The sequence below is a fragment of the Cygnus atratus genome, chromosome 1 (assembly GCF_013377495.2).
Source record: "Cygnus atratus isolate AKBS03 ecotype Queensland, Australia chromosome 1, CAtr_DNAZoo_HiC_assembly, whole genome shotgun sequence".
Taxonomy (NCBI): Eukaryota; Metazoa; Chordata; class Aves; order Anseriformes; family Anatidae; genus Cygnus; species Cygnus atratus.
Window position 1 is genome coordinate 3,674,988 of NC_066362.1, and position 13,715 is coordinate 3,688,702.

A 13,715-nucleotide genomic window follows, 5' to 3' on the forward strand; every position below is an offset into this window, starting at 1 on the left:
GCTTTTTAAATCCCAAGAAAAAGGCTACCAATTAGTGGTTTCTCAGGAAAAAAAAATAAAATAAATAATTAGAATAAAAAAACGATTAGCATGCTGTTGGCTAGAAGGAATCCCCCTGGCTGATGGAGCTGGCTCTGGAAGTCGTGCTCTCTGGATCTGCTCTCGACTGCCACTGGTTTGGGGCTGGTTTTTGGAGGAGGGGGTCTTTTGGGGCAGTCATTATTCCTAGCTGCCCGGTCAATTAAGTGAGGGTCGTGATATTTAACTTCACCTTCTGTGCTTTATCGGCATCACCACTCCGCTTTCCTTTTAAAGAGGATATTAGTGATGCCGTAGCTCTTTGCTTCCCAGCAAATCGTGCTGCACGCATAGGTGGCAAGAAGATAGGGAAAGCAGAAGAGAGCTTGCTGGATTTGTCAGGCTCCGTGGCACATCTCCCGTGCAGACAGCAGCTGCAGTAAGTGGTGCTGTGTGCTAAGAGACACGAGGATTTCACCGAGGGGCAGCTTTCCTGCCCGGGCTGGGTGACGCGAGGACGCTTGGCTTTTCCCAACCCTCTCGAGGCGTGAGTTGGCAGCACGGTGCTCGGGAACCTTCCCCCTTTTTTTCCTGCAGCATGGAGGGCAGCACACCCACCACCCATCCCCACAGAGCTGGGAAGAAGCCCAGGGGCTCAAAAAAAAGAGGAAGGTTGAGCATTGTGCTGGATTTCCTTTCCGTAAGTGCTTCCTTTGGATCGCAGGAGAGGAGCTTTACGTGCGCGGCAAGTTTCTAGTGAGCAGTTGCGCCGAAAGGAGTGGGAGGCAGGGTCAGGGAAGAGTCACTCGGTTGTTATGTGGGTGTGAAAAGCCTCTGAAAAGGAAAAGGCGGAGGAAAATATTTCACTTGAATTAAACAAATAAAGGAGAATGTTATATGAATTAGATATTTAAAGTTAGGCTCCTGCCAAGTATTTTTGTGAATTAACTGCATATCTTCTGAAGATCATTTATTTAATCGTAAGCTTATCAAAATGTTCTTCAAATTGAATGTATTCTAAAAAACAAAAACAAAACAACCCGTCCACCCCCAATTCTTCTTCTTCTTATCATTTCAGATAGAGAGAAAGGCAGTTGCAGATTTTTATAGCCCCTAACTTGTTAACTGTTAAACTTAAATTGAAGCAACGGATCAGATTTCTCCCTCGCACCGGAGCAGTCCCATTTACTGAGAAATTACAGGCAGGACCCGTTTAAGGAGAGGCAATTTTAGATCCACAGTTAATGGCTGTGTACCCACCTGCGGGGCAGGGGAGCTGCCGCTGCTTTGGGGAGCAGGCTGTTCCTGTCTGTTCACTGCTAGGGATGGCACGGACCCAAATTAATGGGAAAAAACTGTTCTGTAGTTTGAACACTGATTTTTTTTTTTTCTTGCACGTGTGTTTGTACTATCTCTGATTGCTTCTTGTTTTTAAAATGCTGCCTAGTAGAGAGGAGAGAACCTAAAATGCGCGGTGCAGGGATTACTTCTTTTTTCCATGCTTTCTCTGATTATCTTGACCGAAAAAAATGCAGCCCATGGAGGCTGATACAACAGCGCTTCCTCTCTGAAGCAGAGAACCGCCTGCTTATTGCATTAGTAAGTGAAAGACTTGATGTTGCTTAAAAACAAAAAACACCACCTTTATCATAAACCATATCTTTCGAAGTACAAGCCATAAATTGCACATCAGGAAAACACTAAAGCAGCGTGACATGAGATACCCAGGTGTGTAATGTGATTTCTTTCACTAACACATCCGAAGGCTTGATGTTTTAGGTGTATGCAGTGTCTTGGTAGCATCCATTTGTGCTGACTTCTGAGGGATTCCCGTCTGAAGGTGTGCAGGCACGGTACGGAGGCATTGTTGGTTTTGCTTTTTGCATTGTGTTGTAAATTTGGGAGTTAAGCTCTTCATGGCCCACGGCGATCCACATGCAGAGTTTGTGGCTGAAGTTTGCATAGAAAACGGCGAGCTGGAAATTGGAGCTGGAAGAGGAGAGCGCTTCCTCTCGTATTGTTCTGCTGGAATCGGGATGCCAACATTTAAACAAAAATAATGCATCGAGCCAAAGAAAAAGGTATGCACACCAGCAGTGTGGGCTCTGAATAGGAACCGAGTGCAGCCGTGAAGTTGCAGGAGTCGTGCGTGGGGATCGCTGTATCTGCCTGCTCCCTTGCCTCGCTTCCCATCCATTTCCTGGTGGCCTGGGCTGCCCGCAGGCAGTGCTGCCCTGCCAGGCTGCGAATTTAGGGGTTTTCTGGCACAATTCATACTCGGAATCGAAGATTGCGCACCCGAATTGTAACTTTTGGGACCTAAGCGGCTACTGAAACTCCTCGTATGACCTGTTACTACAGGCTCCTGTATATACAGCTTTATTGCCAAAACATGAGGTTGGCAGAAGTGAGTCATAACTGTGAAGATCTCCAGCTTCGCTCTTTGATTTTCTTTTATCCACCAAAAATAAAAATATTTCCAAGAATACAGGTAGGTATGTGCTGTTCTCCTGTTAGAGCCAGTGAGAGCTCTGCCCTTCGGTGTATTTACATAGCTCATAGGATCTGTGTTGAAGCTTTAGTATAAAAGCAGCTCTGTATACATTTTATCTAATCTTCGGTGCAGTAGGCATGAGCAATTCCTGGGGTAGGGATCAGCGTATAGGGCTCTGGCCCTTCTCCTGGGAGTCTCTTTCTCATGGAGTCATACTTGCCCTCCAGTGCTTTCTCTTTATGGCTCTGTGGATTTCGAATTCCGCTCTGCGCTGGCACCGCTCCCGCAGGAGGGCAGGGAGCAGCCTCAGCTCAAGGTCTGCCCCAAGGCTGCTGCTTCGAGGACTGTAGGAAGGGGGATCCACAGGAGGAGAAGTGCCCAGCTGCCCAGGTGAGCCCTTACCCTCGGATTACTCTTTAAAGTCAACATTATCACCAGTTTTGGGTGTCTTTGGACCATGGCATTTACATGTTGTCTTGCAGCTGATGTTTTAGCATGACCTGAGCGTACCGAGCAGGTTTTGCTGTGCAGATTTCTCGTGTGGTCTCAGGGCTAGCTTCTTTCAAGGTCAGCGCTGGTGACCACGTGGCCGTGAGGTGAGCTGGATCATCTTGCTGATCTGGTTGAAAATGAGATTTTTCTTCCTCCTTTTTGGAGGGAAAGTAAGGTTTTGGCTTTCCAAACGGATCCAAGTCATTGCATGGCTGCTCGTGCTGATGATGAAGTAGGAGGAGGAACTCGTGGCCAGAAGCACAGGAGAAGGTGGGACTGTCCCTTTCCGTGACACCTGCATTGAAATTAAATTCAGCTCAGCCTGATCAGGAAACTGCCCCTTGTCTCTCTGTTATTCATAGTGGAGCTCAAGCTAGAGCTAAGGGCTGACTTTGTCAGGTGTAGATACACAATTAGTGAGCCTTGTCCTCCAAAACATGCACCTATCCATTTTCAGTCTTCCCTCTTCTGCACTGGCACCTGGATTTTAGGTGTCTGTGTTTCATTTGAGCATCCACGTGCATCGAGTACTCGATGCACTCCTTTAGTACACCAGCAACAGTGCTACTCCTTTCCATTTTCTGGTCAGAAAATACAAAAGGACTTGAGAGGAGGGCTGGCACACCTCTTGTACGGTGTCAGAGGAGTCCCTCCAATACTAAAATTTCTAGCCATCAGTGTAAATAGTATAGAAGGAGTATTTTTAAAGCCTGATAGGCTCACGGCACTTAAAGATTCACCATGTTTTTTCAAACAGCATTGTGAATTTTCTTCTGTTGGTGCTTTCCCCAGGCTTTGCCTTCGGCTGTGATCCCACCTATCATACCCCATCCTCATCAGAGTCAGGGTGGAATTTCTGTTGGCCAGGAAAAGAACAACGAAAGACCCCAGACCCAAAAGAAGCCCCAGGCTCCAAAGAAGCTTTCAGGGCGGAGATGATTGAGGCAGCGGGGTTCTAGCAGATACGTGGAGTTCCTCATGTCATAAAGGATTATCTTTTTTTTTTTTTTATTCCTTTCTTCTGCTTTGGAGGTTCTTTTGCTTCTGTAGTTTCCTTGTAAACTTCTCTATTCTTATTTTTTTCTTGTTAGAACCCAGTTTTCTTGTCCACGTGCTTTAAAGATGGAAGGTGTGCTTGTGCTCTTTCTGCTCTTGAGCTTTCTGCTTTCTGCAGGTATGCTCACCTAGTAACTTGGAAACAGTTCGATCAGAGAAGCAACCTGGTATTTTACCATAGGGGAGGATTTTCTAAGCCTGAAAGTTAGGGGTAAATAGTTGAAAATGCCTTTTAGAATGGATCCAGTCCTGCTAACACTTACTTGTGTGCATGAGTAAAGTTATTTGCATGCATAAGCAGTGACAGAGTTGAACTCTGTATCATCAGATCTGCTGTCAAAAGTTGACCCTAGGCATTTTGTGAGAAAGATGATGATTGTCTCTTTAATTACTTAAATTCTGTTTTGCCTGTTTAGGAGAGCTATACGCAACTCTGTAATTACTGCCATTCACATCAGGCTCTCTAATGGCAATGCCATGCACAACTTCGAAGGAAGGCGGTGTGGCGTAACTGCAGCGTACAGACACAAGGGCATCCTTTTGGTGGAAGACTCTGATTATCACATTATTATCAGCCGATTAAGCTGGTACTGGAGTTTGCCAGCCCTCTGTTAAGTGCTCCTACGGAATTACAGAGTCATAGATGTTAGAGATGGAAAGTGCATGAGATCATCCAGACCGTCGTCCTGCCAGGACTTGTTTTCTGCTGCATTTTTTTTTTTTCCTGCTTCTGCGGTTTATGGCTAGAGATACTCTAAGGACTTGGCCTTCCACTTCGATACTCTTTTCCACAAAGTTTGATGGTGAGATTTTTCTTTGCCTGATATTTGGCCTAAATTTTTCCATTTCTTTGTTTCACCACATTGTTTCAAGTCTACGGTCTCATCTTGCAGCAGTTCTTCTCTCCGTGATGTTAACAGCCTGTAAATATGAGCAGAACAGTATTTGGGGCTCTTGAATATTAATGTATCACTTACCTAAGTGCTGCGCATTCAGATCTCTAGGATTTGGGAAAAAATTCTGATTAAAGATAGGTTTTAAACCGACCTGCTAATAGTATAATTTTTACAGTGCATATTTTATTCCAGAATAAGAGTGGTCTGTTCTGGTGTCACTTGAGAAATTGCTGAAAGTTACCTGAAAAGGCCAGTTTTAAGTTTTACTCTGGAAATGGTTTTTGGGGTGGGGTTATTACACCAGTGTAAATAAAGTGCTTCTGAACTCTGTTGTGACATTCAGGCTGTCGGGAAGTGATCCTGTGCAGGCAAGTCTGCAGAAGGCGTTGCAGGGAAAATGAACGAAAGGGCACGTTTCAGTTAGTGACAGAAATGGTGGAAGTTGTATTGTCGTTATCTGCATCTTCATTTTTCCCCCTTTCCATTATCCTCTCTCGTTCTCAGAACCACTTTATAAATACTGTTTCTTTTTTAGAGTTGCATTCATCTTGGTGGGATCTGGGGGTTGCTTGCTTGTTGTTTGTTTCTCAGTGCCTGGTCTTCGCTACCAGAAGTCTTGGGCGCCCAGGCAGGGTCATCTCCACAATTTCCAGCGTCTTCACCACAAAGAGCTTGACCAACACCCCCCAAAATAAATATCCTTGGCCATAAGGAAGACAGACGGGCATTGTTCTCGCTCTTACCCCATGAGAGAGCGGCTGGTTTGGTTCTGGTGTGAGCTGGCTCATAGCCACGCTGGCCTGAGTCAGACCATTCAAAGAGTGGCCTAGGGTCATACCCCGGCGCCTTTAGCCTAAATCTCTGGTTTCTGAGGCATTTTATTACTGTTCTCATTGCAGAGTGCCCCAAATGATGAGAGGGTTGCGTTGCAAGCCTCCAGAGAAGAGTTTTCGGTTGCCTTCCTTAAAGCCACCTAAGAAGCTCAACGCAGGGTAGGGATGTTGATGAGAGAGGTGAGGACAGGAATATTGCAGGAGGTAAAATTACTATTGCCGAGTGGTTTGAAGGTATTTGAGGATCGGATTGTGTAACTGAATGGGGAAATGAATGAGAAACATGTAAAGGGGTGGGTTAGTGAGTGAGTAAGAGAAAATGTGAGTGGGCGGGTAATTAGACTGGCAAGTGCGAGAGGAGGTAGGAGTGGGTGACTGGAGGGGTAGGTATGTAGCAGGAAGGTTGAAGCAGCTTCATGGGTCGGCTCCGTGACAATACTTGAAGGAAGGGGAAAAAACAGCCCCCTCGAGGCGTGTGGACGAGTTGGGTGCCGGTGCAGGCACCGCGCTGCGCTCAGCAGAGGACCCTCGAGACCTTGGTTGCTTTCCAGCAGCCCACCTGCAGCTCGTGGGAGGGCAGGTCATTGGCTCTGCCTAAATAAATGTCCGTGTGTCTGTCTGAATACAGCAGGCAGCCAGCTTGGCCTTGGTCATGTGGCTGTATTCTGCTCGTGGTCATGCAGGAATATGTAAAACCTTTACTATTTGAAGGTGGTTTTGGCTCTGACAAAGTCACGGAGAAACCACGTGAACCCAACATATGCCTGAGCCCATCTGGAGCACTGCTGTGCGTAGTGGACGTTGCCAGCAGTTGAAACAGCCCAGAGCTGCAAGTGGAAGGAGTTAGGTGGCAAGTACTGCAGAGCCCCAGCCCGGCTGAGGTAGGAAGGCACCTCTGGGTGCCTCTGCTCCCACCCTGCTCCACGTCCAGGTGGCTTCTGAAGCCCTCCAAGGAGGGGACACCACAGCCTCAGGGTACCTGTGCCAGGGCTCCAGCACCCATGTGGTGACCTTCCTCATTGGCGAGGCTGAGATAAAAGGTACAGAAGTGCCAGATGTGCTCAAAGTACAAATATACAACACAGCAGCATCACAGCATCTCCCAAACCTGAAACTCTTTCCCTTGCAATGAATGAAACGTGAAGTTGCAGTCATTAAAAATAATTATCAAACCTTGACCGATGACTTTCATTAGGATCTTTTACCATAACCGGCGTAAGGCTGGCCATAGTTCACTGTGTCTAATCAGTAATTGTTTGTAATTTACCGTGGCAGAGTTACAGCCCCAGCTGTGACCTTTTCCTAGCTGGGTACAGTCGGGCCATTGTTGAAGGTAATGGCTCCACTACCCCGTTAAGTTACACTAAGTTGCGTGTGGTACATTTTCAATGTTTATTGTAAGAATGCAAGTCCTTTTGAAGTCCAAATAGAGGTGAATGACTCCTGCAGGAAGTCGCAGGCTTTATCTCCGCTGCCCCAAAGGTGTGTATTTGCTAAGGAATAACTAATACGTGGTGGTGCACCGAAACATCCTACTGCAGACCTGGCCCTGCTGCTTTTTGCATCAAGTAACCAGGCAAGGTGAGTTTCCCCTTACTGAACCTACTTTGTGAGGAAAACCGCGTTGGTTGCACGTGGATGTAAGAGCAGGGTGATGGCCAAGCAGCCTGCTGTAACAAACGTGGTGACTCTGTGGTTGTCATTCCGCCCTGCACGGGTGGTTTCAGCCCATGTCATGCTCTGGAGGCTGCTCTGGGAAGGGGGACCCAGCTCAGCACCACAGGGTGTTTGCTGCCTCCTGCCAGCAAGGTGCCTGTTCTCCTTGCAGGGCACAAAGTCCCTGCAGCTGGGTTACACCAATGTCTGGGACGGGCATCAGGGCACCTAACTCGTCGAACTATCCCCAGCTAGAGAAATCTCTTCTCATCTTCAAAGCAGTCACCTGTTGCAAGCCAAAACTCCTCCAAAGCTTGTAACTGTAGCCAGGCGAGCTCATGCAGCAGGCAGTGTTCTTTTTCTGTCAAACCCAGAAAGCATTTGCTGTGCTTAGGCAGATGTCGTGCTGTTAGAAGAACTCAGATCTCGTGCTGCTGTTGAAATGCTGTAGTAACCGTGCTGCGAGGTAAGGTGCGGAGGAACGTGGGGGTATGTTTAATGCAAGCCTGCTGGGCTGTGGATCTGTCAAAGCCCGGGATTTGCATTACTTACATAAGCTCAAATCGCAGGAGTGTTTACACGTGCTTTGTGTTTTAGGAGCTGCAGGAATTGAATTGCTGGGTCAAAAGCTCTGCTCGCACCTGCTGACAGTGGGATTGCGCAGAAACTGTTAAGAGTACTGACAACTGCAACCCTAGCTAGGAGCTTGTTTGCTGTTACGCTTGACACTAAGGCTTAGAACAACAATCGTAAGAGCAGCGTGCACCCGCGATGGAAATACAGATAGTCATCACATTTCTGAGAGTACGTAGGAAAGAAAACCTTGAAGTTTCCTTTCTGTTTAATTAATTGTTTGTTTTTTTTTGTGGGTGACAAGGTTACAGAGCGTTTGTAATAAGCATGCTTCGTCTTTTGCCATTTTTTTCCATATGGGTGTGTGCTTCCTTTTCATTATGTTGTTTTTCTTTCCTTTTTTTTTTTTTTTTAAAACGCAGCCACTCCTTTCATTTTAAGAATAAGAAATGAGCTGCTTTCGGAGCAGAAAAAAAGTTTCATAAACATCGCGATTCTGATCCTTCTAATCCTTATTACCTGTAGGGGCAGGTGCAGGAAGCTACTACAGGGAAGGAGGCTTACTAGTTTTCTCAAGGCTTGGGATTATGCAGTGGAGCAGCGTATTTTAGACGCTACGGAGAAAGTTCACAACAGCATGGTCAAAAGGTGCGTTGCTCAGAAATACATCCCCTTTGCTTGGCTTATTTCTCTTCGATTTCAGATTGTAGAGGTCTGAGCCTTTCCAGCTATCATTCTAAATGCTAAATGGGAGTAGGTGGCCTGAAGTCTACGTATTAACTTAATTGTTTCCTGCTGTTGTAAAGTAGATTTTATTTCTGGGGATATTATCTCTTAATACTTTCATTACCGGGCTTTTTCTGTTTGTTTGTTGAAGGGACACACTCAAGGGAAAGTGAAGGGAAACGCTCACTTGGTCTGAGAAAAAAAGCAAGCAGTTAATGCTGGTAGCTCTGCTGACTATATAATCCTGAGGTAGCGTCCATAGGAAAATGGCCACACAGCTTAAACAAGAAGTAAGAATATTTTTAGCGTGTCGAAACTGTTTAAAATGCTGCAATGGGAGTAGGGCGAGGAGGGTGGTTTAAAAAAAGCAAAACAAACAAAACAAACAAACAAACAAACAAAAAAACCAGCACCCGTCCCTTGTGATTCTCTGGTTTTGTCTGAGGTTTTTTTTCTTCCCTACGATCAGTCATGTGTCAGTTGTTTGCTGCCTTAAGACTGCAGCTACGTGCAAGACGTATTTGCCTAGTAGTAATAATATTTTTGTGATGCTTGCCATCTGGCAGATACGTCGCACACCTTTGTGTTAAAATCTGTGGCTCCCTGTTTGCGTGTTGCTGTGTTTTATGGATGGAGACTCCGGTGCACGGACTCGTTAGGTTACAGTTTTGGTCTGAGGAATTGTTCAGAGCTTACTATTTATTACCAGAAATAGGGCTTCACTATTCCTCTGTCTTGCTGGATCTGGTAGGACCAATCCATTTGTGGGCAAACAGTTTGTCTGCTTAAAAAATATTGGGTTCATTTCCTAGAAGAAATGCTAACCAGCTAACACAGAGTAAGAGATGCAAGTATCTTCTTTACCCGGTGGTTCACGAGGTGCTCGAAGTTTTGAGGTTCTGATCCAGAAGTGTATGTGCAGATCACAAGGTGTAAATACCTGTCAAAAATGATCTCAAAATCGTATGCCCGTTAAAAGCTGCGTACAAATACTAGTCCCACTGCCATTTACAGTAGCAAGATGACCTCTCTTGAATGAAGTTAATAAATTTGTGTCAGAGACTGGGATATCTATGATAGGGAAAGCAGGAGATGAACCTTTTCAGTCTCAAAACCTGTAGCCGAGGTGTTGCTGCTTAAGCAGCATTATTATTTTTCAAGTAAATAAATAAAGCAGCTTTCTGTGCTGCAAGCACACCTTCAGAAAAAGGCTTCTGAACTGCTCGAGCTTCTCAGATATATTTGCTTCCATTTCTGGCACGTACTGACTAATGAATTTCCATTTCGAGCGCAGAGCTGTCCTTTAAAAGACCAGGCTTTCAAAGTGCTCAGCAGCAGACAGCATCGATGAGCTTAATTCCAGTTCGTGGTGGCACCTTCTGGATACTGAGCAACTGGGAAATTTCACCTGTCACTTGGGGAATTGATTGAAAGTTGATTTTTTTCCAGAACCTGGCATGCTCCACAGTCAGCAGTGTAATAGTACAAGAAAACAGTCCAAGTCTGCTGTCTCCCAGGCTGGGTAACAGTCTGAAATGTTTTCTTCCCAAATTGCTTTTAAAACATGAGCATGCAAATTTGAACGTGCTCTGCAGATTTGACCTGTATTTCTATCTGCATGTTTGGAAGAAGCCCATAAAATTATTTCCATATTGTTTTCAGTAAATCTCCAGTTTATTATTCTGAGAAAATTTGATGCATCTGCTGTGCCCACGATCTGGCTTTCTGATACGCAGATGCACAGCCCTGCCTATCTTGTCAAATCAGTGTAGCAACTGCTTTTACAAACTACGTGACAATGTACAACCTCCTATCTGAGAACCAGATCAGACTAAAATTGGGACTCGGTCCAAAAAATAAAAGACTGCAATCAATCTACTCACTGTGTCAGCATTCAGATTCGTTTCTGTTACATACACTGCAGGGAAAGGAAGTGGAAAACACGCGCTAGCATCCAGAAACGGATTCCTGAGTCATGGAAGATGGCTGAGATGGGCGTTGTCAATAGGAGCTGCATAAAAGCTCCCATTTTTGCAGACGCCTTCTGGGCTGGTAGACGTTGACGACGATGTTGTAAGGCTGCGTGACACTAAGGAAGTCGGTGCGTGACACTCCGGATGCCACGTGGTTGCCCTGTTTACAGTCAGCCCAGCTGTAAGCGCACACCAAACACCAGCAGCAGACCTCTCTGCTCGTGTGTCACAACATCCTCCCTCTGTGTGGTCCTCAGCCTTCCCACCTCGCCCTCGGTACCAGCGGGGATTCGCAGGGCTGAGTCCCTCGAAAACCGTCTTTGAAGTGCCGAGGAGCTCGGGCTGGCTTGACCTCTTGCTTAAGAGCTTGAATTTCCTTCCCTTCTGCCCGCTGCTATTCCTGGCTGCTGCTGGCACCTCTCCTGCTGCGGGCAGGTGGTCCTGTGCGTGGCGCTCTCCTCTTAACCCTGTCATTTCCCTTTCCCCAGCAGTGGCCACCTTCTCTAAAATGGGCTTGGTTGAGCAAATCGTTCACCCCTGTTACAGCGAGGAGGATCAGCGGGGCCGTGAAACCCGTCCACGATGGCTGTAGGCAGTGCTCAGGTGCGTAGCAGCAGGGGCGCTTCAGGGTTACAGCAGTAAATCTTTCAGTTGTGCTCTTCATATTCATTAATTCGTATATTCATACATTCATCAATTCATACAGTTGTGCTCTGGAAGTGATCTAAGGGCTCCTGTTCCTGGGCAAAGCCACTTGCCGAGGTCTAATCTGTGCCTTAAAGCTCTGGTGGTAAATCCCATCTGGCAGCTCTGCCTGCCTTCGGATGGAGACACCAACATCAAAATGTCCTCCTTGGGAAAGAGCAGCGAAACTTTCACTGTCCACAACAACAACAACAAAACCTTTATAAAGGTTTTTTTTTGTTTCTCTTTCCTTTTTTAAAAAAGAATCTTGCTACGCTATGGATGTGCAGCAGACTACATGGGTGGGATTTGGCTGTGGTACAAAGACCAAATAACTTAATACCTGCTCAGATACCTGTCTACAAATGCCCAGGGACAGGATTCAGTTGCTGGCACGCAGGCGTTGGGTGCCTTATAGATACTTCAGGATACCTGGGACGTATCTGTGGGGCCAGCAGGTACAATGTGAGTTGTCTGGGAGTGAGGCAGTGCCGTGGACAGTAGCTGTGGGCCAGGCAGGGCACTGCACAGCACCTAAAATCCTAGAACGACCAGAGCTACAGATGCTATTATTTTTCAGCAACGGAGTATTGACTGGATTCTTACTGAGCGATCTGTGCCATCTTTTGCTCCCCACGTAAGGTGAAACAAATAGGAATAAGAAATAGTTTAGAAATAAAAAAACATTTCAAGTCCTTGCAGTGAACATCACAGAATTTGTAATAGTCAATGGGGATGCAGAGAAACTAAAGATGTTTTTGCAGCTGGATACCTGTGAAAGAAAATCCTTAGACCCAAAGCCAGTAACTCTTCGTGAGTGTGATTGTAGCTTATTGCTTACACTTCTCTCAAAATTTTGGTGTCAAGGTCACATCTTAAGCATTAAGCTTTTTGTTTTCAAACAAGAATTTTTGGTTGTTTTGTCATTGCTTAGTCATAAATAGTGAGTTATTCAATGAAAGTAGGGGACAACATACATTTTGAGCCAAAACACCACAGCACATAAGAAAATCGGGCTTCTGTTTTTCATTGCCAATTTCCTTCTCTTTTCTATCGTGTCTTGGTTAAAAAAAAAAAAAATCAACAAGCCCATTGTGATGGTTTTCATTAGGCTTCAACAGAGATAATAAACGTATAGTGTCCCTTTGTGAAAAGAGTTTTTAATTATTGTTAATTGTACTTGCTAGCATCATTTCTGAAGGGAAGCGGAGATGACCTCATTCCAAAAGTTGTCAGTCTCATGCCGGTGTCATTCACCGCCTGGAAAAGAAGTTGGCTTTTTGTTTCTCCTTGCTTTTTTTAATGAGGAGCTGTCAGCTGGCCTGATGGTCCTTGCCGCTTTGGAAACACTTTCCAAAGTCTGGTGTAGTAGCGTGCTTCTTTCTGAAACATTCAGCTTGAACAGGAGCACAGGACTGGCTACAAAGGACAATTAGCAAACATTTGAGGGTTTATTTACCTTGTTCTTTCATACTAACATCCAGTCTTGGATGTTATCACCATCTACCTGATTTCTGAACTCTCGGAAGATCTTGGCTTTGGCATGCCCTTGGGGCAGTGAGAGTTTTGTCTGTCTTCGTAATTCATTTCCTGTGCTGTTTCCTTGTTTCATTTTACACGAACCTTCTCTAAAATACCCTAAATTTCCAGTTCCCTTCCAGTTTATCAGTGCAGTCTGCCACTGTGCCTGCCACGTATCTCAACCCTGCTGAAAATCCCCGTTTCCCACCAGTACCTTGATGCCTTTTGATGTGATGAGCTGGGCTGGCAAGCTGATCCAACCTCGGCTGCCAGTTGCACAGCAATGCCAAGAGCCAGATCTGACAGCCTGAATACCGAACTCCAGCGAGATACCAGCGATGGGGCTCCTGAACCGCTGGGCTGGCATCTTTGCTCGGTTACTGCTCAAGCAGACTCTTGCTGACTTAAATCACTGTGCTTGTTTTCTGTCTCAGTTGTGTACTTAAAGATGATTTTTTCTCAGTATCAAAACCGTTGACTTGGAGATAAAGAGCAAGATGCCAACAGGTTTCTCTACAAGGGAGTAAGTGCTCAGCTGTTTCGTTTTCTAGCCCTTGCCTGGAGAAATCCGTAAGGTCAGTGAGCTTGGTACATTTAATGGGTCTCCTCACCACTTTGCCAAACGCGTTGTGAGCCATGATCTGGAGCTCCTAGTTCCTCTCATTCCTTCGCTTTCTGCTGCTCCCTAAAAGGCAGATCTCAGGTCTTGGTGGTGCGAGATGCTAGGTAACCTTACGTTGACTTGATTTTGTCCTTCTTTTTGCCATCTGTAGCAGGAGGATCCCCACTGCAT

The 13,715-nt window shown here is 45.8% G+C and overlaps 1 protein-coding gene across 1 annotated transcript in view; it reads left to right on the top strand.

Moving 5' to 3' along the window:
• Window positions 1–13,715, top strand: part of LOC118249468 (uncharacterized) — a 118,527-nt gene that overhangs the window by 97,658 nt on the left and 7,154 nt on the right. The window contains exons 6-14 of the mRNA XM_050708069.1: window positions 616–718; window positions 2,740–2,902; window positions 4,477–4,863; window positions 5,149–7,911; window positions 8,043–8,249; window positions 8,544–8,666; window positions 8,896–9,034; window positions 10,669–10,898; window positions 11,206–11,320. Of these exons, the coding sequence (XP_050564026.1) occupies window positions 616–718; window positions 2,740–2,902; window positions 4,477–4,675 (465 nt within the window). The 3' untranslated portion in view covers window positions 4,676–4,863; window positions 5,149–7,911; window positions 8,043–8,249; ... (2 more) ...; window positions 10,669–10,898; window positions 11,206–11,320. The remainder of the gene's footprint in view (window positions 1–615; window positions 719–2,739; window positions 2,903–4,476; window positions 4,864–5,148; window positions 7,912–8,042; window positions 8,250–8,543; window positions 8,667–8,895; window positions 9,035–10,668; window positions 10,899–11,205; window positions 11,321–13,715) is intronic.